The 27,851-nt window shown below is 40.6% G+C and overlaps 1 protein-coding gene across 1 annotated transcript in view; it reads right to left on the bottom strand.

The window, feature by feature from the left end:
* Positions 1-4,977: 4,977 nt before the first annotated feature.
* The window catches only part of ambn (ameloblastin), a 31,481-nt gene continuing 8,607 nt past the window's right edge, over positions 4,978-27,851 (bottom strand). Inside the window, 7 exon segments of the mRNA NM_001328227.1 lie at positions 4,978-5,956; positions 10,672-10,716; positions 13,434-13,478; positions 15,256-15,315; positions 19,245-19,490; positions 21,943-22,059; positions 25,921-25,968. Of these exon segments, the coding sequence (NP_001315156.1) occupies positions 5,489-5,956; positions 10,672-10,716; positions 13,434-13,478; positions 15,256-15,315; positions 19,245-19,490; positions 21,943-22,059; positions 25,921-25,968 (1,029 nt within the window). The 3' untranslated portion in view covers positions 4,978-5,488.

Here is a 27,851-nt window from a genome sequence, read left to right as displayed (position 1 = left end):
ATTGGAAGAGACCTTGTGTGCCATCCAGTACAACCCCCTGCCAAGAAGGATGAAAATCACATTCAAAGCATCCCTGACAGACGTCCCTCTTGCCTCTGTTTAAAAGCCTCCAAAGAAGGAGCCTCCACCACACTTCAGGGCAGACAGTTCCACTGCTGAAGTTCTTCCTAATGTTTAGGTGGAATCTCCTTTCCTGTAGTTTCAAGCCATTGTTCTGCGTCCTAGTCTTCAGGGCAGCAGAAAACAAGCCTGCTCCCTCATTCCTATGACTTCCTCTCACATATTTATACATAGCTATCATGTCTCCTCTCAGCCTTCTCTTCTGCAGGATAAACATGCCCAGCGCTTTAAACCACTCCTCATAGGACTCCAGACCCTTAATCGTTTTAGTTGCCCTCCTCTGGACACATTCCATTTTGTCAACATCTCCCTTAAATTGCGGTGCCCAGAATTGGACACAATATGATTCGGTGGAATAGAGGGGTAGCATGACTTTCCTGGATCTAGACACTAGACTCCTATTTATGCAAGCCAAAATCCCATTGGCTTTTTTAGCTGCTGCATGACATTGTTGGCTCATCTTTAACTTGTTCCATGAGGACTCCAAGATCTTTTTCACATGTATTGCTATCGAACCAGGCATCCCCCATTCTGTATCTTTGCATTTCTTTTTTCTAAATGAAGTATCTTGCATTTGTCCCCGTTGAACTTCATTTTGTTAGTTTTGGCCCATCTTTCTAATCTGTTAGGATCATTTTGGATTCTGCTCCTGTCTTCTGGAATCTTAGCTATCCCTCCAAATTTGGTGTTGTGCAAACTTGATGATCATGCCTTCTAACCCTTCAGCTAAGTAATTAATAAAGTTGTTGAATAGAATCAGGCCCAGGAGAGAACCCTGCTGCACTCGACTCGTCACTTATTTCCAGGATGAAAAAAAGCACTGGTGAGCACCCTTTGGGTTTGTTCGCTTAACCAATTACATATCCACTCATCTGTAGTTTTGCCTAGCCCACATTTGACTAGTTTGTTTGCCAGAAGGTCATGGAGGACCTTGTCAAAAATCTTACTGAAATCCAGATACGCTACATCCATGGTTTTCCTTGCATCTACCCAGCTTGTAACTCTATCGAAAATAGAAATCAGATTAGTCTGGCATGACTTGTTTTTTGATAAATCCATGTTGACTATTAAAGATGACCGCATTCATTTTTAATAGGTGATCATGTCAATGGGATAGTTGTCCAATTTATTGCTCTTTGACAGGGCAGCACAGCTTTAATTTCAAATTTTTAAAAATATAAAAATGTTTCCAATTATGTTCAGTTTGATAATTACAAATGGATGTAGCCCAAAAGGTAGTTGGTTAGAAAATGTACACTTCTGTCCCTCTGCAATTGCCCCTTTAATCACATATTGGTATCCTCCAGTCTGACTTCATCTCTTTCCACACATGGTGGAGGCTCCTTCTTTGGAGGCTTTTAAGCAGAGGCTGGATGGCCATCTGTCGGGGGTGCTTTGAATGAGATTTCCTGCTTCTTAGTGGGGGGTTGGACTAGATGGCCCATGAGGTCTCTTCCAACTCTACTATTCTATGATTCTATGATTCTACATGCTCCCCTGTCTCTTAGCCATGTGTCATGGGCTAGAACAGGGGTCCCCAAACTAAGGCCCGGGGGCCACATGCGGCCCATCGAAGCCATTTATCCGGCCCCCATGGCACAAAGGCAGAAGGGGGTTGGGCTAAATGACCCAAGGGTTCTCCTCTTTATTATTATTATTATTATTATTATTATTATTATTATTATTATTATTATTATTAACATTGAGGCTGGGAGGCCATCTGTCAGGGGTGCTTTGCTTGTGCTTTTGATGCACAAAGGCAGAAGGGGGTTGGACTAAATGGCCCAAGGGGTCTCTTCCAAACCTCTTTATTGTTGTTGTTGTTGTTGTTGTTGTTGTTGTTGTTGTTAACATTGAGGCTGGGAGGCCATCTGTCAGAGGTGCTTTGCTTGTGCTTTTGGTGCACAAAGGCAGAAGGGGGTTGGATTCAATGGCCCAAAGGGTCTCTTCCAACCCTCTTTATTATTGTTGTTGTTGTTGTTGTTATTGCTTGGTGGCCAACTATAGTTCGGCCCTCCAATGGTCCGAAGGATCGTGAACTGGCCCCCTGTTTAAAAAGTTTGGGGACCCCTGGGCTAGAAGATACCCTTCCTCTTGTCTTCTACCCCACCAGCATGCATTTTGTTTTAATATACAGTGATAATGATAATGCCAAATACCAGCCTCCATATGTGCTAACAGGTTCCTTTTGTTCAGAGCTTAGAATCATGGAAGATAACCTAAGATGTAGTAGTTCACAAATAATGACTGTTTGGGATTGCAATGTCTTTTCTTCTTTATTGATTTGTGGAAGACTGGAGTCGATCTTTCACTTTATGCTGAGATATTTCAGGTTTTCAATGGCAGCAAATATCACTTTTGACTTTTTTGAACACTTTCAAGGCATGGCATTGCACTATTTTCAAAGGCACAGAAATAGAGGGAAAGGTGTCTGGTGTCTTCAAATCCTGGTTCAAACTGATAAGTGACTTCTGCCCTGTATCCCAGGAATAAAACATAGTCCCTTTTATTTTTAAAAAAGAGCTCCTTCAGGAAGCTCGTACAGCAGTGAGAGACATGAACTTTTCTTGCTATTTTACTTCACTATCCAGTGGTCACAAAATATGAACAGAGGTAGTTATTGCTTTTCTTTACTCTTTGATTGAGATTAGCATTTCTGCATGTTTTTTCTTCCATTGTGTGCTGGCCAAGGTGCTGATCATAAGACTTTCATTGAATATTCTGTTCTATAGAAACCTTCCTACGTTCCATCTATCTGCCTATGTTCCAAGACCTATATCCTATCCATTGCTGGAACAAGAGATACTTCATGTTCTCATACTAGTAAAATACAATCCTGAAAAAGAAAATCCATGGGTATTAATTTGTGAATAAGTTTGGTGATTCTGTATGCCCAATAAGTGGTTTCACAAAGAGTATCAAATCATATAGTCTGTGTGATTGCATCATGATGCTAGGCACACTTAAAGAACAGCACACACAATAGGGCTTTTGTCATTTATCCATTGCCATCTATATATATAAAAGAGTGATGGCATCACAGCAGCAGACAAAACAACAAAAGTAAACACCCCACAACCTCGAAAATTGACATCACAACCCCTCATCCATGCCTCTAGGTTGATACAACAAAAAGAAAAGAAAAATAAATTCCTAATTAGAGGGAGAGGAATAATTGTTTTTATCCAATTGCTGCCAGTTAGAAGGCTAAGCTCCGCCCACTTGGTCTCCTAGCAACCCACTCAGCCCAGTGTTAATAAAATAATGATAAAAAATAAATACAAATAATACAATAAAAAATTATAAAAAACACTAACATAATTAATACAATAAAATACTATAACAAAATGACTAAAAATAATACAACAAAATAATAAAATATAATAAATAAAAAAGATAAGTGACAATAAAATTCATTTAAAAAAATACAAATAACGTCAAATAAAAATTCCACAACAAGTTTTAACCGATACCACCACCACTTTGCCATAGCAACGCATGGCCGGGCACAGCTAGTATCACATAAAGGACTTCACATGTTCAGTGACAAGCCTTGAGCCAGATTCTAACTAAATTTGAAGAAATATGTGTTATACTCCTACACAGGATCACAGGAAGGGGTGCGAGACTAGGATTCAAGGAATGGGTTGACACATGCCACTCTCTTTGTATTTTCTTTACAGATACGTTACTTTGGATGTTGATTCATTTTGGTTTTTATGTCGACTTTTTGTATGTACTTAACTGTTAAATGTGTAAGTTGCCTTGAGTGAACTGGATGTAGTTGATTGTGGGTTGATGTCTGCAATCCCAGTGACACCAAATTTTGAGAGAAGTTTTCTTCATCTATTTCTTGTTTCCTTCCCTACTCATGACTGTTGTATACTGAAAGCAGGGGATGTTAGCAAGAAAGTGCCATATGACGTGTGTTGTTTGTTATGTGACTTGGTCTTGCATGCATTTGTTGCTATTAAAAGATAAAGGGGTGGGAGGCTGCATTTAAGAATGCAATATGGCAGGTACAAGGTAAAGGTTTCCCATTGGCATTAAGTCTTGTTGAGTCCGACTCAGGGGGTGGTGCCCATCTCCATTTCTAAGCCAAAGAGCTGGCATGTCCGTAGATGCATCCAAAGTCATATGACGGGCATGACTGAATGGAGCACCGTAGCCTTCCCGCCAGAGCGGTACCTATTTATCTACTGACATTTGCATGTTTTCGAACTGCTAGGTTGGCAGAAGCTGGGGCTAACAATGGGAACTCACTCTGCTTCCCAGCTCAGCATTTGAACCCACTGTGCCACCGGGGGCTCTTACACAATATGGCAGGTGTGTCTTTATTCCCTTATCCACTGCAGTCTCAATGACAATGTTACTATCCACATGCATGCTTTAATTTGCGACAGGAACAAAGCGCTAAAACAGAGTTGGCAAAGTCTGGCCCTTGATATAATGCTTTACTGTAGCTCCCATAATTGATCACCACTGGTTCTGCTGCTTGGGCTGCTGGGATTTGCAGACCAACATCTTATGGAGGGCAGAACTTTGTTCACTTACGTTTGACATCTTCATATTCTAAATCTCTTCCACACTGTGCTATATTGTACTAAATCAACCTGTTAGTTGAGGCTGTATAATGCCATGAAAGAGGGTTTTTTGTAGGAAACAAAAATACCTCTCTACCTTCTCTCCTGAAACATCCCTCTATTTTCCAGAGGAGGGAATCTTTTTTAATCTCGTGCCCTCCCGCTTCCATCCCCACCTGTGAGTGAAAAACTATTCATGTTTGTAAAAATAGTTTTTGCCTAACACTCTCCCCTTTAATCAGTCTTTGAAAAGCAAGACACATGACACAGTATTAGGGTTAAATAAATTTTTATTACATGCTGCCTAAATAAATCAATGCAATAGGGTGAGCTGCCTAATCAGCACTGGAGCCACAAACCTGACCGTAAATTCTAGATCAACGTAACAGCTTATAAATCTTGAGTGCCTTTCTGGTTTCTAAAGCCAAAGGTTTTATCAATAAAGATCATTATTTAGGATGCCTAGCAGGCAAGGCCCTAAAACATATGAAAGCAAAAGTGACACAAACAAAAGAAAAAGAGAGCTTCAGCCAACTGCGAGCGGGGAGAACTGAGTTTTACTTTTAGCCGTTAATCACCAGCACCTCCAATGCTTTCCCAGACGTGAAATGTAAAACATGAAACAAAGGTTAGGCCATCATTGCCAGAAGCTGCGTACACTGATTAGCATCTTTAATGCATTGGCTCTCATTGTGTGGAAGATTAATAGCCCTCCTAAGCCAAGACATCAAGCACAGGAAATACCTGAAGAGTACACAAGTGACATGTAGTGTGCTTAAGGGCACTCAGGGCTCTTGGAAATGCCATGCATCCTGACCCACCTGGGCCAGACCAGCCTCATTTCCCACATTGCTTGTGTATAAGTCAGGGAACATAGTGGCATCCAAAGGCATAGAAGGATCAGCAGCATCCAAAGGAAGGAAAGGGCCCTGAGTGGCATGGGGGGCCGCAGTAGCCTGGGCTAACCCTGAGAGTCCTTGGCTCTGGCCAGCAGGGCTGAACAGGTGGCTGTTGGCATTTGGCAAAGCACCGCCTTGGGTACCATCTAAAAGGATGGCATTGTTCCCCTTGCCAGAAGGATTGGCCCCGGCATTAGCCCCTCCTTTTACATCAGGCTGTTCTGTTATTCCCAGCGTATCATCTTCAACAGTGTAATCTCCAGGCTGGTTGAGTGGCGAATTTCCAAATCTAGTATCCATGGCAAACAGATCAGGGCCTGGTGCCCGGTAGGCTGGCGCACCAAATCCACCACCCTAAAAACACACACATATATTTTAAAACATGACAAATTAATAAAACTGATTTAGTAAAAAAAAATAGTATTTTCTCCCAAAGTTGGACTCTAAATTACCAGTTCTTACATTTGGACTCTGAGAAATTATTGGACTATATCTCCCAGCCATAGTATGCAGATCTTCTAAGATCTGCAGTCCAACAATAATTGAGGATCCAATTTGGGGAATCAATTTTTATATAGATATTTGTGTTAGTAATTCTGTTCACACCAATGGTACAACACCAGAATAATAATAGTATTCAGGGATAGGAATATTTGCTTAAAATGTAAGTACTAGAGCTGTGTAATGTTTCAAAACTCATTACAAAATTAGGGGGTGTTGACGTTTCATTTCTAAAGTGTTCCTAAAATATCATTAGTGCAAATTTTGTTACAATAACGAGAGTAAAGAAACTTCATTACTGTTTTGTTAGAGTAATTGTGCAAGTGGGGAAACTTCAGAAACTACTTTCACCCTGATTTTTACAGCTATTGGGGTGAAATTTGCTACAATGGTAGAAAACATTTACCACTATTAGCTCATCAAGTTTCAGAATGTTTCACTTACCCACTGATTTTTTTTAGAAATTTTCAAAGTTTTTATAAACAACTTTATTAAAAAGAGCTATCTCCTTGAATTTTCTATACAATGATACAAGATAGCAGGGGATCATTCCCCCAACTTTCAGAAATATTCATATATCCACTGATTTTAGGGAATTTTAATTTTTTTGACCAAAAAACCCACATTTTTTTAAAAGCCACAACAGCTATCTCATTGAATGTCTCTCATATTAACCAATAGAACTTCCATTTAGGGATTTCTTCCCAGCCCAGCATAGAGATTTACTTACTAGAAGTATCAGTCAATCTCTTCTTTGCAGATTCAACCATTTATTGAAACTCTGGCTGGCTGCTGCTACGGAGGCACAAATCTCTCCCCTGTTCTGATTGGGGCTTTCTGATGCTGAGCAGAATTCTGTGAAATGTAGTTTAGGGCAGGGCCTTTTGGATTCTCTGTAATAGGGCCCCTCACCTTCCCAAACTACATTTCCTAGAATTCTGTGCTTTCTCATTCTTTTCCCCAGTGAACTCTACTTTACCCCTATTGCTTTCCTCTCCTAATGGCGAGAAGCCATTAATTTAAAGAGGAATGGCAGTCTTTTTGGCTTTGTTTTGTTTGCTTGCACTGAAATGAACCTGACTTTGAGAGGCTTCCGAAGTTTACAAAATTCAAAAGGAAAAGTATTGGGTATGCTGTACTGGAACTCCCAACATACAGTCTCAACATATTTATGTCAGTGTGATGGTAGGAAGGATGGAAGGCTTCAATGTGGAACCTAAGGTTCCACACTGAAGCCTTGAATCGATTTTATGCAACTTAATCATGGTAACAAAACTCCATGTGTCTGAATCCTGTTGGTTTGTCTGGACTAGAATAGTTTGAGCAAATCAGTTGAATGGTGTATCAACACCAGGGCCAGCGGGAGATAATTTAAAATATAAAGCGGGTGGGGAAAATTGCACCCCCCCCCCGCCAGCGCCATGGGAGGCATGGCCATGTGCCGCGGGAGGCACATGGCCATGCCTCCCACAGCGCCGGCGGGCCCCGCCTCCCGTGCCCTGGCCCCGCCTCCCATGCTACTTGCCCTGACCCCGCCTCTCACGCAGCATGGGAGGCGGGGTCAGGGCGAGCAGCGCGGGAGGCAGGGTCAGTGTTGGCCCCGCCTCCCGCGCTGCTCGCCCTCGCCCGTCTGGCCTTTTCCAGCTGGCCAGACTGCAGCGGAGGTCCCTCCAGGCCGCGATCCAACCCTGGCCCCGCCTCCCGCGCTGCTCGCCCTGACCCCGCCTCTCACACAGCGTGCGAGGCGGGGCCAGGGCGCACTGGGCGGGAGGCGGGGCACCGCCCTGACGGTGCCCCACCTCCCGCCCAGTTCGCCCTGGCCTGGCTGGCCTTGCCCAGCCAGTCATGCTGTAGTGGGGGAGAGCTCACTCGTCGCCGAACAGGCCTTTCTGTTCGCCGGTGAGCGAGCCCATGGTCCCCGCTGGGGGGGGGGAAGCCTGACGGCGCCCCCCGGGGACCTGCGGCCGAGGCAGCCGCCTCACGTGGCCTCCATGTTGGGCTGGCCCTGATCAACACATAAGTAAATTCCACTGTTGAAACTCATCTACTGTAACTAACAACAAGAATTAGACTCATATATTTCCCCATCCCATATGTGCTTTGTCATCTCTTACTAATGGAAGCTGTGTCTTCAGTGTTATGACATCAAGGCACATGGATAAGTTCATTCTAGATGCTATAAAATGGGGGAAAGGATTTAGAAGTGGCTGCCATTTTCTCTGATAGCTGCATATTATGTAGTAGTCAGTTCTGCCCTATGAAGCAGAACAGGTAGGAAATGAATTTCCTTTCATTTGGGTGAAATTTTATATCCATTTATGTGGAGATAAGTGCAGCTGAATCCAATGATGTTCACTTTTAGAATAGAGAAATTTATAGACTAGGCATCCTCAAACTGCAGCCATCCAGCTGGTTAGGACTCCAACTCCCAGAATTCCTGACCATTGAATAAATTGGTGAGGGCTTCTGGGAGTTGGAGGCTCAAACAGCCGGAGGGGCACAGTTTGAGGATGCCTGGCATATACTATCAAGCATAAAATCAATTTTGGAAAAAAATGATGTTTTGCTTATCACATGTTCTTCATATATATATATTTAAGACTAAACCTTAAGTAGTGAAGTCCTAGGTTCTTTATAAAGTGTGACTCCTGTATCCATAGGGGATATGTTCCTGAACTTATTGTGGAAACAAGAAACAATGAATAATACTGAATCCGACTGAAATTAATTATTTAAACAAACTTTACCACGGAGTCATCTTATATGAAAATAAGGAGAGAATGCTTCTGGAACATGGCCACACAGCCCGAAAGACAAGGAGAGAATGCTTCTGGAACATGGCCACACAGCCCGAAAGACATACAACAACCCTGTGATCCCGGCCATGAAAGCCTTCGACAATATATGAAAATTCTTTGAGAGGACATATCTTGTCAGATATGGGTAGGTGAAAGCATGGATACTGGTCCCATATATATGGAAGTCATGTTTTATTTTTAAAAAATATCACTTCATCATACTCGCTCACAGCACACAGAGTAGTGGCTAGGGTTTAATTTGGTTTGTAGCTTGGCATTCCTATCTGGGCTTGGGACTATGGGTTTGGTATTGTGTGTGTGTGTGTGGGGGGGGGGTTCTCCATGCTGCTAAAGAAGAGCCTTGTGCTATTAAAGGAAAGGGGAATGTGGAGGAGAGGGTATTGTGATCCTGTCTCCCTCCAAGGACAAGTATATATGACATTTGGGGGGAGGGCCCTCAGAGAAATCATATATTCTTGTCCTGGGAGGGAAACAGATGAGCCTACTATGTTTATGTTTAATTCTGAGCCTAGAGCATTTTTTAAAAATAAAACAAGAGCAGCACTAGGGGGCACTGGAAGAAGAGCATTTGATAACTAGAAAGTAGCAAGAAGCAACTGGAAATGAAGAAGGATAGTTTTGTTAGTCAGTTTGGCCCACCCATGATCTAATAAGTGGGCAAATGGCCAGACCGTATTGATGTTACAAGCCTAGAATTTGCATAATTCGGGTTGAGTTTTCCTTATAGCGGAAAGGGAAGAGTGAGGAAAGAATGACGTTGAGTTGACATCTGCTTTTACAGGGGGCTTGTGTAAGTGGAGTCCTGCCCCTCTTCTCCCTCTTATGATGCCATTAGGGCAGTGGTTTTCAATCTGGGATCCCCAGATGTTTTTGGCCTTCACCTCCCAGAAATCCTAACAGCTGGTAAACTGGCTGAGATTTCTGGGAGTTATAAGCCAAAAACATCTGGGGACCCCAGGTTGAGAACCACTGCATTAGGGCTTCAGTAGGCACTGGGTGTAGGACTAGCCCCCTTTTTTCCACTCCTCATTCATTATATATATGCAAATACAGATATTCCAAAATCTGAAAAATGAAAAACTTCTGGTCCCAAGCATTTTGAATAAGGTAGGTCCAACCTGTTTCAATGGAAGTACAGTAGAATCTCACTTATCCAACACTCATTTATCCAACGTTCTGGATTATCCAACACATTTTTGTAGTCAATGTTTTCAATACATCATGATATTTTGGTGCTAAATTCGTAAATACAGTATTTACTACATAGCATTACTGCATATTGAATTACTTTTTCTGTCAAATTTGTTGTATAACATGATGTTTTGGTGCTTAATTTGTAAAATCACAACTTAATTTGATGTTTAATAGGCTTTTCCTTAATCCCTCCTTATTATCCAACATATTCGCTTATCCAACATTCTGCCGGCCTGTTTATGTTGGATAAGTGAGACTCTACTGTAATGTTGAAACCTGGATCTCTCCTTTCTGTACATTTTCATTCTCAGTACAAGACCTAAGGCACCTTGCACAGAAACCAATAAAAATAGCTAACTGGTTTGCATTTATGGAAGGAATAGGGAACTAAAGCTCAACCAGATGCTGTTGGTGTACAAGTCATCAGCCATATTGGCTGGGGCTGATGAGATTCAAAGGACAACATTTGTACATATCCTCTGGCTGAAAGTGCCTTTGGAGAGAAAATTTTATACGTTATCACACTGTAAATAAGTATTTATGTTCACAACCCACCTGCATTTCTTCTGAGCTTACTATTCCTTGTCTGGCAGGAGCAGCCTAAGGGAACATTTGAACAAACTGAATTATTCGAGACCAACATATCACATACATTGAACACCCCTTTCATTTTGTAACATTACAGACCCCTTGTTTCACTGAATGTAATATAGAATTTCTATACACTTTATCAGAAAGAAATATAAACATTTTAAGAATTATTTAGAGACTCTTACTCACAAAGAAGGCACAGTTGCCATACTAAAAACTCAAGATGGTTCTTTAATGTTTGTGTAGAAGAGGGAATTTTAGCAGGTTTGATTTGTTTGCATGTGAAGCAGCAAAACCTGCTGAAATTCCTTCTTCTACACAACCATTAAAAGTACAATACCTGTCTCTGTTCTTCAAACTGACAACCATAAGAATGGGTAAAGTTATATAGGTAAATAATGACAATTGTTTACTAATGAACACAAAATTATTTCTAAGGCTAAAACTGAAACAGAACAATTGCAAAAAGGTGTAATTGTCATGGTGATGAACTTATTTTAAATCATTTTGTAACTTAATTTAATCAAATTTTGCCAAATGTATTATTTTATCACATTTTAAGTGACTAACTATATTTTAGTCTATTAGGATAGGGATTTGTGTTTAATGTGTCTTTGTATACTTGTCTTTTACTGTTGATAATTTAAATGATTTAACCTGGCATCTATATACATAGCTTTGCCTGTGTGTGTGTGTGTCCATTAGTCATGGGCTCAGATACTGTTTCATCTGTTTATTCTGTGTTTTTGTATGGTTCTGTCCATTTGGATGGCAAGGAACGGGACAACCCCCTCCAGAATAGAAACAGCAGTGAAACAAAACAAAAAAAAAAGAGGAACAGTAGCAATTTTTTCAGCTGATTTTCAGTGTGCCGGCTGTAAGCCCTGCTTGTCAGGGCCTACAGCCGAGCACCAAGCACTCAATGCTCATAAGCCCGGCTGGCAGGGCCTACAGCCGAGCACTTGACGCTCGTAGACCTGGCTGTCAGGGCCTGGCAAAGTCTTTGTTTTTTCAGACCTTTGGCAGAAAAGCTCATTTGTATAGGTGCCTGTTTTCAGAAGCGGCGGACCGAGATGGAAACAGGGCCGTATGAATAAGACAAATAGAAACGGATAGTGATTCCATACAAATGCATGAGACTAATATCCATACACTTGTACTCTCCCCCCCCCCTCTATATACATACTTATAGTTGCTCAATAACCAAAGGCAATCTTTTTTTTTATTAAGTGCTAGATCTAAGAGACATTTTAATTCTTTCTCTGTGTGTAGAAAATAAGGAGATTTCCACTTTTAAAGAAGAATGTGCTTGTCTCAGCTGTTGCGCTGAGGGCTCGAAGTTTCTGGCTTCTCTCCAGAATCAGTTCTGGGGAGAGGTGTAAAGCTAAAAAGGCAAATGTAACCTCCAACACAGAATGAATCATTTGAAATATTTCACTGTGAAAGGATCAGGAGCATAACACACATTTTGGTCTTGTATTTCTGAGTGGATCTTTCCAGCATCCAAAACTCATTATTCCAGCTTCATGTAACCTGTCAAGAACCCAGGATGCTCTCAGTATAATTTTATGCTGAGTCCACTGCATGGATAAACCTAGTGGTGTCTGTTTAATCATTTAGAGCATATCTTTCCACATCTGTTCCAGTACACCAGAGTTTTTCAAATTGTATTCCTCCTGATGTTTTGGACTTCGGCTACTATAATTCCTAAAAACTGGTAAGGTGACTGGGATTTTTAGAAGCTGAAGTCCAAAACACCTGGAAGAGCACAGTTTGAGAAACACTACTGTAGAGTATACTTTAGATGCATACTCATCTCTATGGTTGTCACTGATGGTTTATCCACGTTGCATTACTTCATAACACTTTGAGGACCCTGTCTCCATCCCATGGAATGCTGGGATTTGTAGTTTGCTTGAGGTATGTAGAATCCTCTGATAGACTCAGTGGATCATATTACTGGATTTCTTAAATTCTAAAATGCACTTTTTTCCTATGTAAACATCTTCAAAAATAAGTTGTGTCTTAGAATCACAGGTGTATTTTATGCATTTTTGGTGGTGGCGGTACTGAAAATACAGTTGATGATGGCAACTTACAATTGAAGAAATATGGTAGTTCTCTAGCAGCAAAGTCTGCATATCTCATTCTACATATCAAATGACAAATCTTAGCATTCCATAGGATGAGGCTATGATAGCTAGAGTGTTATGATGATGCAGTGTGGATATATACAATGAGTCTTCTGACCTAAGCAGTGATCAGAAAAACTGACTGGCAAGAGTCATGGGAGCATTGGGAGTGACCTGAGAGAAGGGCAGGATTTGCCCATTTGTGATCTGAAAGAAGAAAGTAAAGTATTCTATTTAGGAAAGGTCTGCATAACCTATGGTGCCTTCCAAGTGTTTTGGACTTCAGCTTCCATAATTCCTGACCATTGGACCAGCTGTCCAGGACTTCTGGGCATTGCAGGCCCAAATGCATGGAGGGCCACGGGCTATGCAGGCCTCCTTTAGGGGCACTTTTGGAGCAGAGACCATGTAGAAGCGGTACATTGAGTAAGACAGCTTGTAAATGGGGAATGGGGATCAGAGGGAGGTCTGGTTCCTGTTTTAGTTTTGGTTCCCCTATTGTATTATACAGACTGCATAAATTGAGATTTAGCTCTTCCCTCCACCAGCACAAAAAAGATTTCACCAATTGTAAAATGTATGTAAGAAACTTACTCCTTGGTTTGCTACGTAAGGCATGTAATACAAACTTGGATATATCTACACAAAAGAAAGGAATAATTAACAAAGGGAGGATTAAAAAAGCAACATTTTGTTTCTGTTTAATGTAAAACAATAAAGATCATAGTATGGAATTCAAAATTGTTTTGATCAGAGTAATGTCCCATCTCAGTTCACATCCTATCCTTGACAGTATCTAAGGCAAGAGTGACCAACTTGTGAGACTCCAGATGTTGGATTGCAGGTGTGCTTATTCCCAGCCATGCTTTAGCCCCATAATCCTTCACATTCAGTGGTGAAGAATAATGGGGCTTAGAGTCCAAAGATATCTGGAGGGCCAAAGTTGTCCACTTTTGCTGTAACAGCTATCTACTCTAGTACAGACCTTAAGTGTTTAAAGCTATTGTCTCTTTGCAGACATTTTGAATAATTGGCACAGTTAGAGATATGCCAGACTCTCTGAATTTGTGATATCAAAGTTTGCCTACCAAGATCCCCAGAATATCTTCTCCTTCTTTAGGTGTTTAAGACTGTTAAAGCTGCTTTATAGGGCCTGTCCTTGTGTATACTAGTACACCTGTAGTTTCAGAAAAATATAACTACCTGACAAGAATTCCTAGATCTACTTCTGAATCTGTTGCATATATGGACTCAGCCTGTTGCATAATGTGCTACAATGAAATCAAAATGACATTTCCGTCACTTCCAGTCCCTTCTCGTGGGATTTTTGGCTATCTCCGGCCCCTTCTACACTGCCATATAAAATCCAGATTATCTGCTTTGAGCAGAATTATATGGCAGTGTAGACTCATATAATCCAGTTCAAAGCAGATAATGTGGATTATCTGCTTTGATGATCTGGATTATATGGCAGTGTAGAAAGGGGCTCAGTTGTAGGCTGAGACTGAAATATCAACCCTAAAGAATCCTAAGTGGGACACAAAGCTAGAATGAGCCCTGAAACGTAGGCCCTGAAGCTAGATTGAACTGCATTACATGGAAGTGCAGCTCAATGCAGTTAAACTGCATTATATGGCAGTGTAGATGTGACCTGAGCAAGAAGGCAAACAGACAACAAGCAATCACTTTGGCCAAAGGACCTTTCATACCTAGTCGTGCTTTCAGTTTAACCTGCTCACAGCATTGGTTGAGATAGAATTTATTTCAAGTATCAATATTTTATAGAACTTCACAGTAATGCAGACAAAGAGCACATGAGTAATATCTAATGCATATATGGGAATTCTTATCTAATATGTATGTGACCAGCATAGAATGTAACCAGAGATGGTTAACTGTTTGTGAGGATGTTCTCAGGATCTGGCACTGTAGCCATAACATCTGATGGAGTTTTGTTAAATACTAGTTCCATAGGGTGTGCTGTCGGCAGCCATGGGTGGGGGGTTCATGGGTGGGAAGAGGCTGGTGGTGGGATTGGGGAAATAATGTATGTATTTTGATTGATGAAATCTGGAAAAACGTATGATTTTATTTTCTTCATATAACGCAATAAAAATATCATATTAAAACTGAGTTAATAAATCAGCTCAATACAACAGACCAGCTGCACCTTTAATGCCTATTTTTTTTTGCAAAGATCAGCACAGGGCTCCTCTAAACTATGTTTTAGCCCAAATTTCAGCAGAAGTATTTGATTTGACTCATGGGGGGCCTAGTTCCTGAAGGTTGCTTTCTGAGGACAGAAATTTTGGTTAAAAGCTCATCTGCAATAGATCAGTCTGCATGTCATAACAGTTCATTGGGCAGGATGGGAGGAAGATCAGTATGTCGGCAATAATTTTAAGAATGAACTTACAGATTGTTGCTGCAGTTGTTGAGATGGGTCTTGTTGGGTTCCATGCAGAGCTGGATAGATCTTTTAAAAAGATGTAGCAGAGTTACATCTAATGACATGCAAGGGGATACATACACAACGAAACATCAAAGAACTTTGGATGTTCTATATGTTCAAGAATGCAATGATAATAAATTATTTTTACACTAAAACTTTAACACTAGCATCAAACTTATTAGTTATTTAACACTAATTAGTGTTCATATCAGTAATCCTTTAAAACATTTTGGAATCATCATTCACTCCCACTCTGGTTGGTTTACTTACTCCCCTGAGTACAGACATATGTTGCAGCTGAATTAAAAAATGGCTAGTGCCATTTTACTTTCCCCATAGCTTTTGAATGCAATGAAGGTTTGGGGCACAGTGTGGTTTCACCTACCACATACTATATCTGATGGACAGATAAAGTGGGCCAGTAAATCGGCCTGCCTGTTCAAGTTTGGTGTGTTAATATAAGAGTTTGGTGTACATCTTAGCACTTGTTTGATGAAGGGTGGTACTTTGGAACAGCCTCTTTAGATCCAGTCGCTTGGAGGGTTGTGAAATAGAGATTTTCTTCTCTCTTATGAAGTTTGGACACTTGGGAGAGATGACCTTACATTTACCACCCAGAAAAAGGTTGTCTGGGTTGAGCAACCTGTAACATTAGATTGCCCCTTAGGGCCAGGCATTTTCCCCAAGGGAAGCTGAGAAGGTGGTCACAGGCAGGCACCTGGCCTCAATCAGACCTATAGTAGGTTGCTTGCTCCCCACCGCTTTTCGTTCAGGCATAACTTACAGTTAATAGATATTTGGGTCAAATAAATGGCCCTTGTTGATTTGTTATGTCATGGTTGGTCAACAGAATGGGAGATATCTGAGGGCCCTTCCAGACAGGGCCAAAACATGGAACCTTTCTTGGTTTTACCTGAGACATCCAAATGTCACCTCAGGTAAAACCAAACTGATCCGGAGAAAACTAGGAGTTCCCAATTTGCTCTGGATTAATTAAACACCTAGAAATATCTGGACCTTAAGATAACATCAAGGTCTTTGCAGGTGAAGGCCCTGTAGAGATTGGCTCCTGGGTCAATTCCCACAGCAATCTTGGTTCTTCAGGAAATCCCTCCTCCCCACTCCCACCTCCTGACACAGCATTTTCGAGCACCAAGAGAGATCTCCAGGGGGTCTGCACTGCTGACAGGCCTCTCAGATAAGTTTATTTGGGGGAAAATTGGGGGCTTGGGGGTGGTTGGATGCCATCCAGGGTCAACCTCTGGCTGACTCAGGAGGGCATGTATTCACCCCCAAGGGAAAGCCCAGTGTTGTGGGAGAGTGTATGGCCTTAATCTCAGGAGGAAGTGGGTTTAAATAAACCAGTTCCTCCCAAGATCAATGCCTGTCAGGAAGGGCCCTGAGCTGCTTCTAGTGTAAACCAGTTGCTCTGGAACAAGGTAAGGAAATGCATGAAAGGACAACATAGGTACATGGCAATGTGGATCATAAGACCCGATATTAATTCTTCACTGTAGAATTAATGCAGTTTGACACAACTTTAACTGACATGGCTCAATGCTATGGAATTATGGGGGCTGGAGATTTACAAGGTCTTTAATCTTCTCTGCCAAAAAGTACTGGTTTCTCAATAAGAATTTATTTATTCATTTATTTAAAACATTTATATTCTGCCCTTCTCACCCCAAAGGGGACTCAGGGTGGGGCAAACACTCCATGCTGGGACATAAAATAATTATAAATATACACTAACATTGAAATCAGTTATATCTACTTTAAAGTCAGCTATTTAAACCAACTCAGGACACCAAGCTGAATTCCAAAGCATTGAGCCAAGGCAGCTAAAGTGGTTTCAAACTACATTAATTCTACAGTGTAGATGCACCAGAGGGATTGTTTTCTTTATATGCAATTAATGGCCAGTGGTAACCAGTGGCTCTGATGTCACCAGGGTAGAGAATCCATCCCATACTTTCACCAGCATTAAAGTAGTTATTAGGCATGTGCGATCCATGAAAAAAATGGTTCAATGCTCGCTCCAAAAGTAGGGAGCGGTGGCGCTTCATTTCTAAAGTCATTTCCGATTTTCGAACCAAAAAAATTGAAACTTTACGAAAATTCGTAATATTGGTAATTAATTTGTTAATGGCGGACACACATGCGCAATCACAAAAAACAGTACTGGGGAGGGGGACTTTACAGGACTCTCCCGTCCACATTTTTTCAGCTATCCTGATAAAATTTGGTAAACAAACACACAAACCGCAAAAAAGATTTGTTTTTTGAACCCAGGCAGAGAATGTAACTTGGAGCTCACTCCTGGCTTTACAGTGGGCCACCGATGACTGGGATTCTGGAGCGATGATGGGTCTTCTAGGACTACACAACCCCACGCAAGCAAACACCCAGGCAGAGAAGGTAACTTGGCAGACTTTTTGCTTTACCCAGACCCACTCAAACACATGCAAAACAAGGAGGGCACACTTGGCGTTTGAGTGCCCCAGCCCCTGCCTATGGCTATAGCCTATGCTATTGAATTTTAAAAAATGTGTCACACTCTTCTCCCTCCCGGTCCCAACCCACATCTTTCTTATCAAAAATGAAATTTTTCTTTAGTTAACTTCTCCTAATTATTTATTTTTAAAATTTTAAAAGAAAAGAAAAAAGGACCCCCTTGCCACTTTCCCATTCCACCACCCCCTCTTTTTCAATGGCAGGCACTCAGGCAGCAGTGGTGCTGCACTGCAAGGCACTGCAATGCTATGTCGCAGCAGAAATAGCCAACTGCCAACTGCCACACCCACACAGCACAGCCAGCCAGCCGGGCCCAAGCTCCCTCTCCCACGCCCCAATGCGAATGCAGCCTCGTGGTGCTCCACAGGCACTTTTCAAGGAGGCATGTATGGAGGGACGAGGAGGACGTACAACCCCCCCCCCCCCTTACATGAACGTGCACTGCAATTGGTCAGGGTCCAGGAGGCAAGCTCAAACTAGGCTGTGCTCCCCTCCAAAACAAGTTTGGTTGCATTTTTAAAAAATGGCTTTATTTATTACTGATAAAATTACGGAAAAAATTACAAAAATTGTCTATAACGGTTCTAAATCATGGGTTAGATCCGCCGCGATAATCCGTGTCGGAACCACGTTCACAAATATGAATTATCCAAATATAATCTGATTAACGATGGATCCGAGAATTTCGCCCAACCCTAGTAGTTATCCTTAAAACCTGGAAAGAATTCACTGTCCCACTAATAAGAAAGTCACCAGCTGCCACTGCTAGTACCTTCATGTCTAAAATAATATTAGGTAAATCTTTGTAGCTCACAGTTCACATTCTAATGCACCAGCCCTGTCCTGGTATTTTTTTTGTGAAAAGTAACAAATGTTTTAAGTAAAACTTTTGTGCATAAGTCCTAATGTGAGTTATTCTTAAGTATATGAAAGAAAAACATACATAACTTTGCCCAAATGTCCCCAAGCATTCTTGTACTGTGGATAATTGCACATTTTAAACCACTAGATTAGTAGACAAGCAGTCGATAGTTTAGGCCTAAATCCTAATATGCCCCTTGGGCTGGATTGCTTTGAAGGGCAGGGATGTGTGAGAAATTCCATCTGTGCATCCCACCCAGATCAAACACAGAAACAGACACAGTTGCTGCCAAAACCCCATTTGATTCCAATCTTGCAGTGCATTCTGTGTATAAGAGAAAATGGGTTTGAAAACATACATACATTTTTAAAATGTGTAAAAACACTGCATACATTTGTGCATTTACATTTCTGCAATGTGCACAAACAAGCATTGTTCCATGGGAGCACGCCATTGTCCTTTAGGAAATTACACACAAAAACATAGACATGTTTTCTGTTTACAGAACAAGTATAAAATGGGCCATGGATTAACAACTAGGTTTTGGATCAGTCATGTCAACCACTCTAAAACTGACCTGATGAGTTTGTCTCTCTGCTGGCAGCGGCTGCTGTTGTGGGTCAACAGGTGGATGGGCTTCTACCTGTTGAAACGTCTGCTGTATTGATGGCTGAATGGCATACCGTGGAATCTGGACTTGCCTTGTAGGAATTAGATTCGTGATTTGAAAGAAAGGTTGTTCTGGTAGTCTAGGCTCTGCAAACTGAATGGGCGTTTGCAGAGACGGCAGTGGAGGTGGGTGAACTGGCATGGCATATTCATACTGTGGAGTGAGGAAAGGACAAACAGGCAGAAAACAAAGGATGAAGTCATAACAAATGACTGTGATGGGTAGGATATTGAAGATGGTATATCCATTTAAGAACACACAGATTAATTATGTTCATGCTTAGAAAACCTCATGTTACAATACAATCATTACTCTCCATGGTGCCATTTAATTTTAATTTGGAAGTGAGAACATAATTCAGCAAAGTTAGTGATGACTGAATTATTCTGAAATCAATGAGGCCTTAGTTAATGAGATGAGTTATAACTTCATGAGCTTCTGTTGCTTCCATTGGGGCCTATGATTCATTTCATTCCAGACTGAGTCCTTTGCCCCTTTGTGACCAGTGACTAATCCTGGCACTCTTCTCAAATGTATTTGCAAAAGTTGTTTAAATCACACTGAAATATAAAGTGACCTGCAAAAGGTCATTTCAATATAGGAAGCTAAACTATTTAAGAAAAGTAAACAGTTGGAAGCCTTTCATCATCAAAAATATTTGATATACGCAGTCCTCAGCTTACAAACATCCGACTTACAAATGACTCATAGTTTAAGAATGATATGTTTTTATGTTGTTTTATGCTGTTTTATGTTGTTTTATACTATATTGTTATATTGTTTTTAATTTCATGGATTGTTTTAACTTATGTCAATGTTGGGCTCATGCCCATGTGAGCCGCCCTGAGTCCCTTCGGGGATATGGAGGCGGGATACAAAAATAAAGTTATTATTTATTATTATAAGTGTTCTGACTAACAAACAAATGCAACTTAAGAACAAACCTACAGAACCTATTTTATTCATAACTTGGGGGCTACATGTAAACATAAATATATTTTATGTGAAATATGTAGCATTCATATTTCACATCAAGTACATTTCTTATATGGTTTGGTGCTGGCTTGTTTTAATTAACTAATCTTGGTTAGAACAAACAGATGTTTTCTGCATTTCGATGCAACACAAATCTCTGTTCATTCTGAAGTGCAAGCAGAAGATTTCCATCAGTCATACTGGCTATGTCTGATGGCCATTGTAGGAAAACACATTTAGCTAGAACCAGTTTGGAGAAAGCAAATTCAGGGTTTATTCAGAGTTGGGCAATATAGCTGTCTCCATAAATGTTCCTTAACAATTCCTACCATGAAGCCAGCATGGTCAATGATAAGATGGTTGTTTTATTTTGATATAGGCTTTTCCAAACAAGATGTTAGGCTAATTTAAATTGTGCCCCTGGAACTCACAACAATGTCTTGCAATCTGTTTCTGTAATAATAATAATAATAATAATAATAATAATAATAATAATAATAATAATAATAATGATAATAATAATAACAACAACAACAACAACAAAAATAACAACAACAACTACAACAAAAACAACACAACAACAACTTCATTCTTATATCCCACCAACATCTCCCCTAAGGGACTCAGGGCGCTTACAGATGGCACAAACTGCCTAAAAACAACATAAAATTGAACGCAGCATAAAGTACAATAAAATAAAACACATGTAACATATAAAACATCAATTCAGCTGTGATCCTCTAACACGGCGGTTGATTGTCGGGCTGTAAACACTGGAATAAAATAAGTGCCAGCTGCAGTAATGGAGAAAGGGCATGGGATCAAGTGAAGGATGTGTGATTACTATGTAGGACAACTAGGGGCTAAATATTCTCAAAGGCTTGATTTGGGGAGGGATGGTGAATACTGAACTTTCAATCAATATTTAACTGTCTAGGGGGCCCTGAGGAGAATCCTTTCACTGTGAAATAAAGAATGGTTGGTTGCATCATCCATAAAGCAAGGACAGCATGACAACACATCAACCAACAGTGAGTAGCAAAGTTGTGTGGGCTCAATGTTTCAAAGAGATACATTCTGTTATTTCCATTCATTAATCCAAACTACTATATATTTGTGGAGATGAGTACTTTCATAGAAATTGAATCAAGGGTGGGAATCATGCAGGCTTTTAGATAGTGTTGAACTACAAATCTCATCATTCACCATCATTTCCTATGTTGGCTATGGCTGCTGGGAATTGTAGTTCAAGAACATTTGAAGTGCCACACAATCCTCACTTCAGATTATGCTGACACACACACCGGTTTTACTTTGACACATGGTGAATATTCCCAAATATGCACAAAAATTAGCTTAAAACTGACATTGTTTTTGAAACGTTCCAGAAACCAATAAAACAACTATTCCTTCTTGATAAACATTAGTTAGGACTGCTTGTTACTCTGTACCAGTGATTCTCAACTTGTGGGTCCCCAGATGTTTTGGGGCTTCAACTCACAGTAATCCTAACAGCTGGTAAACTGGCTGGGATTTTTGGGAGTTGTAGGCCAAAACACCTGGGGACCCACAGGTTGGGAACCACTGCTCTATACATTTTATGGAAGTACAAGAACTCGGATTACCATACCTGCTGAGTGTCCTGTCGTTGGGGTCCTCCTTGCGTCATCCACAAAAATGTATGTGATGGGAGAAAACTTCTGCCCCACATGGAATGGAATGGATCAGCATAGCTATAAGGCAAAGCCTTGGGGAAATAGACACATTTATCTTGCAGTTGTAGATCGCATTTTAAAAGTTCAGATGCTCAAAAGATCAAAGAAAAATCCAGGGTGCATTTTCAGACAGTGTTTAGCAGCTCAGTGTTACACAGTTTAATAAATAATATATTTTTAACAATGGAATTTCCAACTAATTTTGTTATGTTTACTCAATTGTTTTTTCTACTCTTACACAGGGCCAATCCACACAGGCCCAAAATGTGGGACCTGTCTGGGTTTTTACTGGGGGCATCCAAACAGAACCACTGGTAAAAATGAATTAGTTTGGAATAACCTTGGTTATTTTGTACTTTTGGACTCCAAAGGTTTGGGATAGTGCTGAAATCTCTCCCCCAGCCCTCAAAGTACCCAAAAAATAAAAATAAAAACTCCCCCTCCCCAGTCTCCTGGCACATCATTTTCTCATGCCAGAAGGGTGTGAGGAGGACTATAATGGTGGCTGGGTAAGTTTTTTTGTTTTTGTTTTTTTTACCTTTAGGGGTTCTTTTGCGAGTCTTGGGTAGCTGTATGTCATCACAGTAGTAACCGGGATGGCATGTAACCACCCTTCCTGGGAAATCCTGGGTTTTGGGGGACTTCTGAAGACTTAAACCCATGTCGAAGCAGGTTTTTTTAAAACCAGCTTCAGCACAGGTTTAAGTTATTTCTAGGTGTGCCCATAGAGACAGAAGACAAAGCTCATTAACGTTTACTGATTATTTTGCTTGTTTTTTACCCACTAAATGACCAGGGTGGATGACATAAGGAAACTAATAAAATCAACCTAAAGCTACATTGGTAAGCAGAGCTTAAGATAAGTATAATAGACTTACTACACAACCACTGTAGGATATTGTCACTCCAGATGGAAGCAGTAACGATTTCCATTTTCGTGCCTAGTGGGCACTACAAGCAAATGTTCGAGTGGGCCAAGATAGATGCCATCCCCTGTGCCCAGGTTGCTTGAGCCTGGGGAACACAGGATGGCATGTAATCAACCGGGAAGTGGCACGGTTGTTTAATTACAGAATCATAGAGTTGGAAGAGACCTCATGGGCCATCCAGTCCAAACCCTTGCCAAGAAACATGAAAATCGCATTCCAAGCACCACACTCCGGGATGGAGAGTTCCACTGCCGAACAGCTCTCACAGTAAGGAAGTTCTTCCTAATGTTCAGGTGGAATCTCCTTTCCTGTCGTTTGAAGCCATTTAGATGTGCCCAAAATAACTGGTTGCTTTAAAGTTTGGGGAAATCTGCAGGGTATCTAGGAAGGAACTTCTGTTAACACAGTTCAAGTCTGTGCTAAGCAGTGTTGACTCGTGTTATGCCAAATCAGCTCCATGCATAGTGTAATAGCTACAGAGATGATTTACACTCCCTCCTGCCAGGGAAGTTGCACCCTAAGATATCCAAATGCTTTCTGTGTGTATTTAAAAATAAATACAACCATGATCACAGTTTGACTGCATCCATGTGCATATTTGTTTGAGAGTCCAGTTGCACTTAACATTGAATAATTTGGATTTTATTTGAGCGGCAAATCCTGTCCTTGGCATATAAGCAAGGCACATTAACTCAATGAGGGCGAGGTCACATGTTTGTATCATCCAGTCATACTAGGCCCATTGGACTCTCCATGAATAGCACTGCAGCCCTTTCATTTTGGTCTCCGATAGTCATGGAAATCATCAGGCTCTCCGGATGCTAGATTGCAACTGCAGCATTGGTTGTACTGGCTAAAGCTGATGCAGATTGTAGTTCAACCACATTAGGGGGTTATATAATTCCCACCCAAATTTTTGAAAAAAATTGGGCTGGGCTTTAGCACAGCTGATAAATCACCAGCAGTAATAACATCTACCAATCGAAAGGTGGCCAGTTTGAAGCCTGGTCGGTGTGAGCACCCGACTGTCAAGTCCAGCTCACTGTTAACCTAAGCAGTTCGAAAACAGCTTAGAGCTGTAAGTAGAGAAATTAGGTACGACTAATTAAGTGGGGGAGGTATTTTACAACACCATCGATAATATCGTCATAGATAATGGAGCAACAGCACCTCCCTGTGGCTGAATCCGAGCACAACCTCCAAGGTATGAAGCTGGACCTTGACACAACATACTTCCTTTCTGTCTGTTCTGTCTGTCCAAATGGCATTGAATGCTTGCCATGTATGTGTACTGTGATCTACCCTGAGTCACCTTAAGGAGATAGGGTGGAATATAAATAAAGTGTTGTTATTATTATTATGACCACAATACATTTTTTTATAAATCATGGCACAGCTAAGTCAGAATGTGCCCCAAAAACACAAGCTAGGGATGGGGAAAATATGGGCCACTAGGAATAGGTGACCAACTCCAGCTTTTGTAATTGCTGACAATGCAGACTGAACTGATGGGAACTGGAGTCACAACAATAAGGTTTCTCTACCTGGTATCCCCGACTAAAGAGTAACCAATATTGTCAGCAATATCTTCAAGACCTAACGTCTGCAGTCCTGAGGAAAGCATTTACAGCCCTGCGCTTCCAAACAATGCCTTCCAACTGGCTGGAGGGAAGATACAGAGGGATCCCCCATGTCCAACGACTTTGCATTTGTGGCACAGGGGAAAAAGAAGATCTAACACACTATCTTCTACACTGCCCTTTGTATAATGATCCTAGGAAAAATCTCCTGGGAACACTCTTGGAAGAAAGGGCAGCATGGCAACAATCTGCTGTGATCTGTGACTTGCTAGCAGATTATTCCAAAAATATAACACTAAAGGTTGCCACATTTGCAATTGCAGCCCAAAAGATCAGAGCTAAGGTAGCAAAATCCATACTTGAGGACAGAAATGGAAATGGTGATGGTTTGGGATGATACAAATCAGACACTGTCATTGTTATGTTGCTGCTATCATAATTTTAAAGAGCTAGTTTTAATTTTTGAATAAGTTTTAATGTTTTTATTGGAAAGTGTTTATAAAGGTTGTATATTACTGATGTCATGGCCTATGGCTAGTACAATAAACAATTCATTCATTCATTCATTCAAGTGAGACTTCCGTTCCCACCTCTGGAATAAGCATATTATAGATTTATAATTCTTGTTCTGTCTCTTCCTGTTCTGCCCCCGCAAGCTGGTCACATGGAGGTGTCCTAATCTTACTGGGAACAGGATTAATATGTTCAGAGGAACAGTTGATAAAGACTTTAATAAAATAATAGCAAGGTTCAAATCCCAATTCCTCCTGATGTAACTGGCAAAAGTTTCTTAAAAGGTTAGGGATTTGCTCTAAAAGTGATCTTTGCCTACTTTGCCCACTTTTCTTCTTTGTTCTCTGTGTCTTCAGCAAAGCCACTTTACTTACAGAACCAACTATTCAACTGTTTAATTGTTTAACTTCAATTAATCAACCATTGCCTATCACACTTAACATGGAATATTTTTAGCATCTTTATTCCTCTGACACCTCCTGGTCCAATGGCTGACTTCCAGAGATGCAGTTGAGTCTAGCTAAGGGGCTTTGCCCCTTGGGAAGATTCTGAAAGGGATATTTTAAAGGAAAGGAGTTCCTTCCATAATGGCTATTGATGCAGGCTAACCTCTCTTTACTAAGGAGACAAACAGAGGAGGTTTCCGTAGAGCACAACACTTCCAATTTAACTTAAATATGTTTGATGTTTATTGAGCCTTACTATTTCTAAAAGAGCAAAAGAAAATAATTATTTTTGGAATTTCTATGATAGCGATGTCTCTTTCATGCAGAATACGATCCTAGAATGCCAACACAAATTAAATCTTCTCAGTACATTCATGTAGAAACAAGCTTTTTTAAAAGGAATATTTGGAGTTAATTGTGTTTACCTGTGGGACAGCAGGAGGTATGTTTAAACCACCAAGTTGTCTTGTCCTCTGGAAAACATTTTTTTTAAAAAATGATTCACAATGTAACCTAAACATAAATCACATTTTCTTTATGATATCCATCTCCTTATATTTAAATAAGTCCAATTTTAATATTTCCTTTTAAAAAGCAGAACTTGGGCCAAACCTGAGCATTCTTTTGAATTGAATTGACTTTTAGAATTGAAAGGGAACTATGAGCATATGAGTCCAGCATCTGCTCAGTGCAGGATCTCCATCTAAAGCAGAGGTTCTCAACCTGTGGGTCCCCAGATGTTTTGGCCTTCAATTCCTAGAAATCTTAACCGCTGGTAAACCAGCTGGGATTTCTGGGAGTTGTCAGCCACAACACCTGGGGACCCATAGGTTGAGAACCACCGATCTGAAGCATCTCTAAAGAATGAGACCTAGACAATTGGTTCCATTGCCAAACTGCTCTCACTGTCAAGGAGTTCCTCCTAATGTTCAATTGAAATCTACTCTCCTTAAAGCCATTAGATCTAGTGCTACCCTCTGGATAAACATGCACCTTCTTCTTTGTGGCAACCCTTGAGATAGTTAGTGCCCAATCATATCACCACACAGTTGTCTCTTCACCAATCTGAACATATCCAGTTCTTCATATTTTGTTCTTCATATCTCTGATCACCTTCGTTGTCTTTCTCTGAATTTACTCCAGTGTGTCCATTGCCTCTTAAAATAATGCACACAAAACTGAATGCATTATTCCAGAAGACCTGACCATTGCAGAATATAGCATGAGTATTACTTCCTTCAACTTAGAAACTATACTATTAAAGCTTCTTCAAATAGCATTTATCTTCTTTGCTACAGCATAACACTGCTGGTTCATGTTCGGCTCACATTCTACAATTATTCCAAAGTCTTTTTACAGGCAAAACCAATGATCCCCCATCCTATTCCTGTACATTTGGTTAATGTGGCCTACATTTTGCATTTCTCTCTGCTGCATTTCATTTTATTAATTTCAGATCTTTTTTCAAGATCCTTTGTAATGTTATTTCTGTCTTCCAATGTATTAGCCACCCCTCCCAGTTTGGTGTAATCTATATACTTGATAAGGATTCCCTTCAACTTGTCATCTAAGTCATTGATGGAAATGTGAAGAGTAATGGTCCTATGATAGAACTCTATGGCACTCCACGTGAGAGCTTCTTCCAGGCTGAAACACAACCACTGATGACAGTTCTTTGAACACGGTTTTCCAACCAATTAAGAATCCATCTGATGGTGTTTCCATGAATTACATAGCTGCATTGCCTGAGGTGTCCTGGGAATTTTAATCCAGAAATGTAAACATGGACTATGATCTGACTATAGAATACTCATACTGTTAATCAGTATATGCAATGTACTATCTCTGTTTTGAGAACATCACTTCTTATGAATTATACATGGGAGAAAAATATCTGTTTCAGAATAACTTAAGACAATCCCTCCTGGGTGAGAGCAACAACTCCTGTAGCCCATTGTATGGTTTCCAAAGCATCAAAATATTAGCGCTCTCCTACTGTTTCTTCTCAACTACTGGTATTTAGATATGAACAGGAAATTTGCTCTATCAAGATTTCATTTTATTCTACATCTCCTTGATAATCTGAAATGGGATGTAATTTGTGGTCAGAGAGCTAAATATTTCTACGTGAGACATTCAATGAAGGTAGTACAGTAGCCTTACAAATAAAATTGCATTTGGAAAATGTACAGTAAAGTCTTTTACACCATAAGGGTGTGTAAAATGGCAGAAATGCATTCTGATTTCATTCTCTTTTTATTTCAAATTTTGGGTGCCCCTCCTACACCTCATTCTGTTTTCAGGAAGATTCTTTTCAAAACGGAAACAGAACTCCGGAACCCGATTTACAATTGTA

The sequence above is a fragment of the Anolis carolinensis genome, chromosome 2, assembly GCF_035594765.1.
Source record: "Anolis carolinensis isolate JA03-04 chromosome 2, rAnoCar3.1.pri, whole genome shotgun sequence".
In the NCBI taxonomy this organism is placed as follows: domain Eukaryota; kingdom Metazoa; phylum Chordata; class Lepidosauria; order Squamata; family Dactyloidae; genus Anolis; species Anolis carolinensis.
Note: the sequence above shows the minus strand (reverse complement) of the source record. Positions and strands in the feature narration are given on the sequence as shown.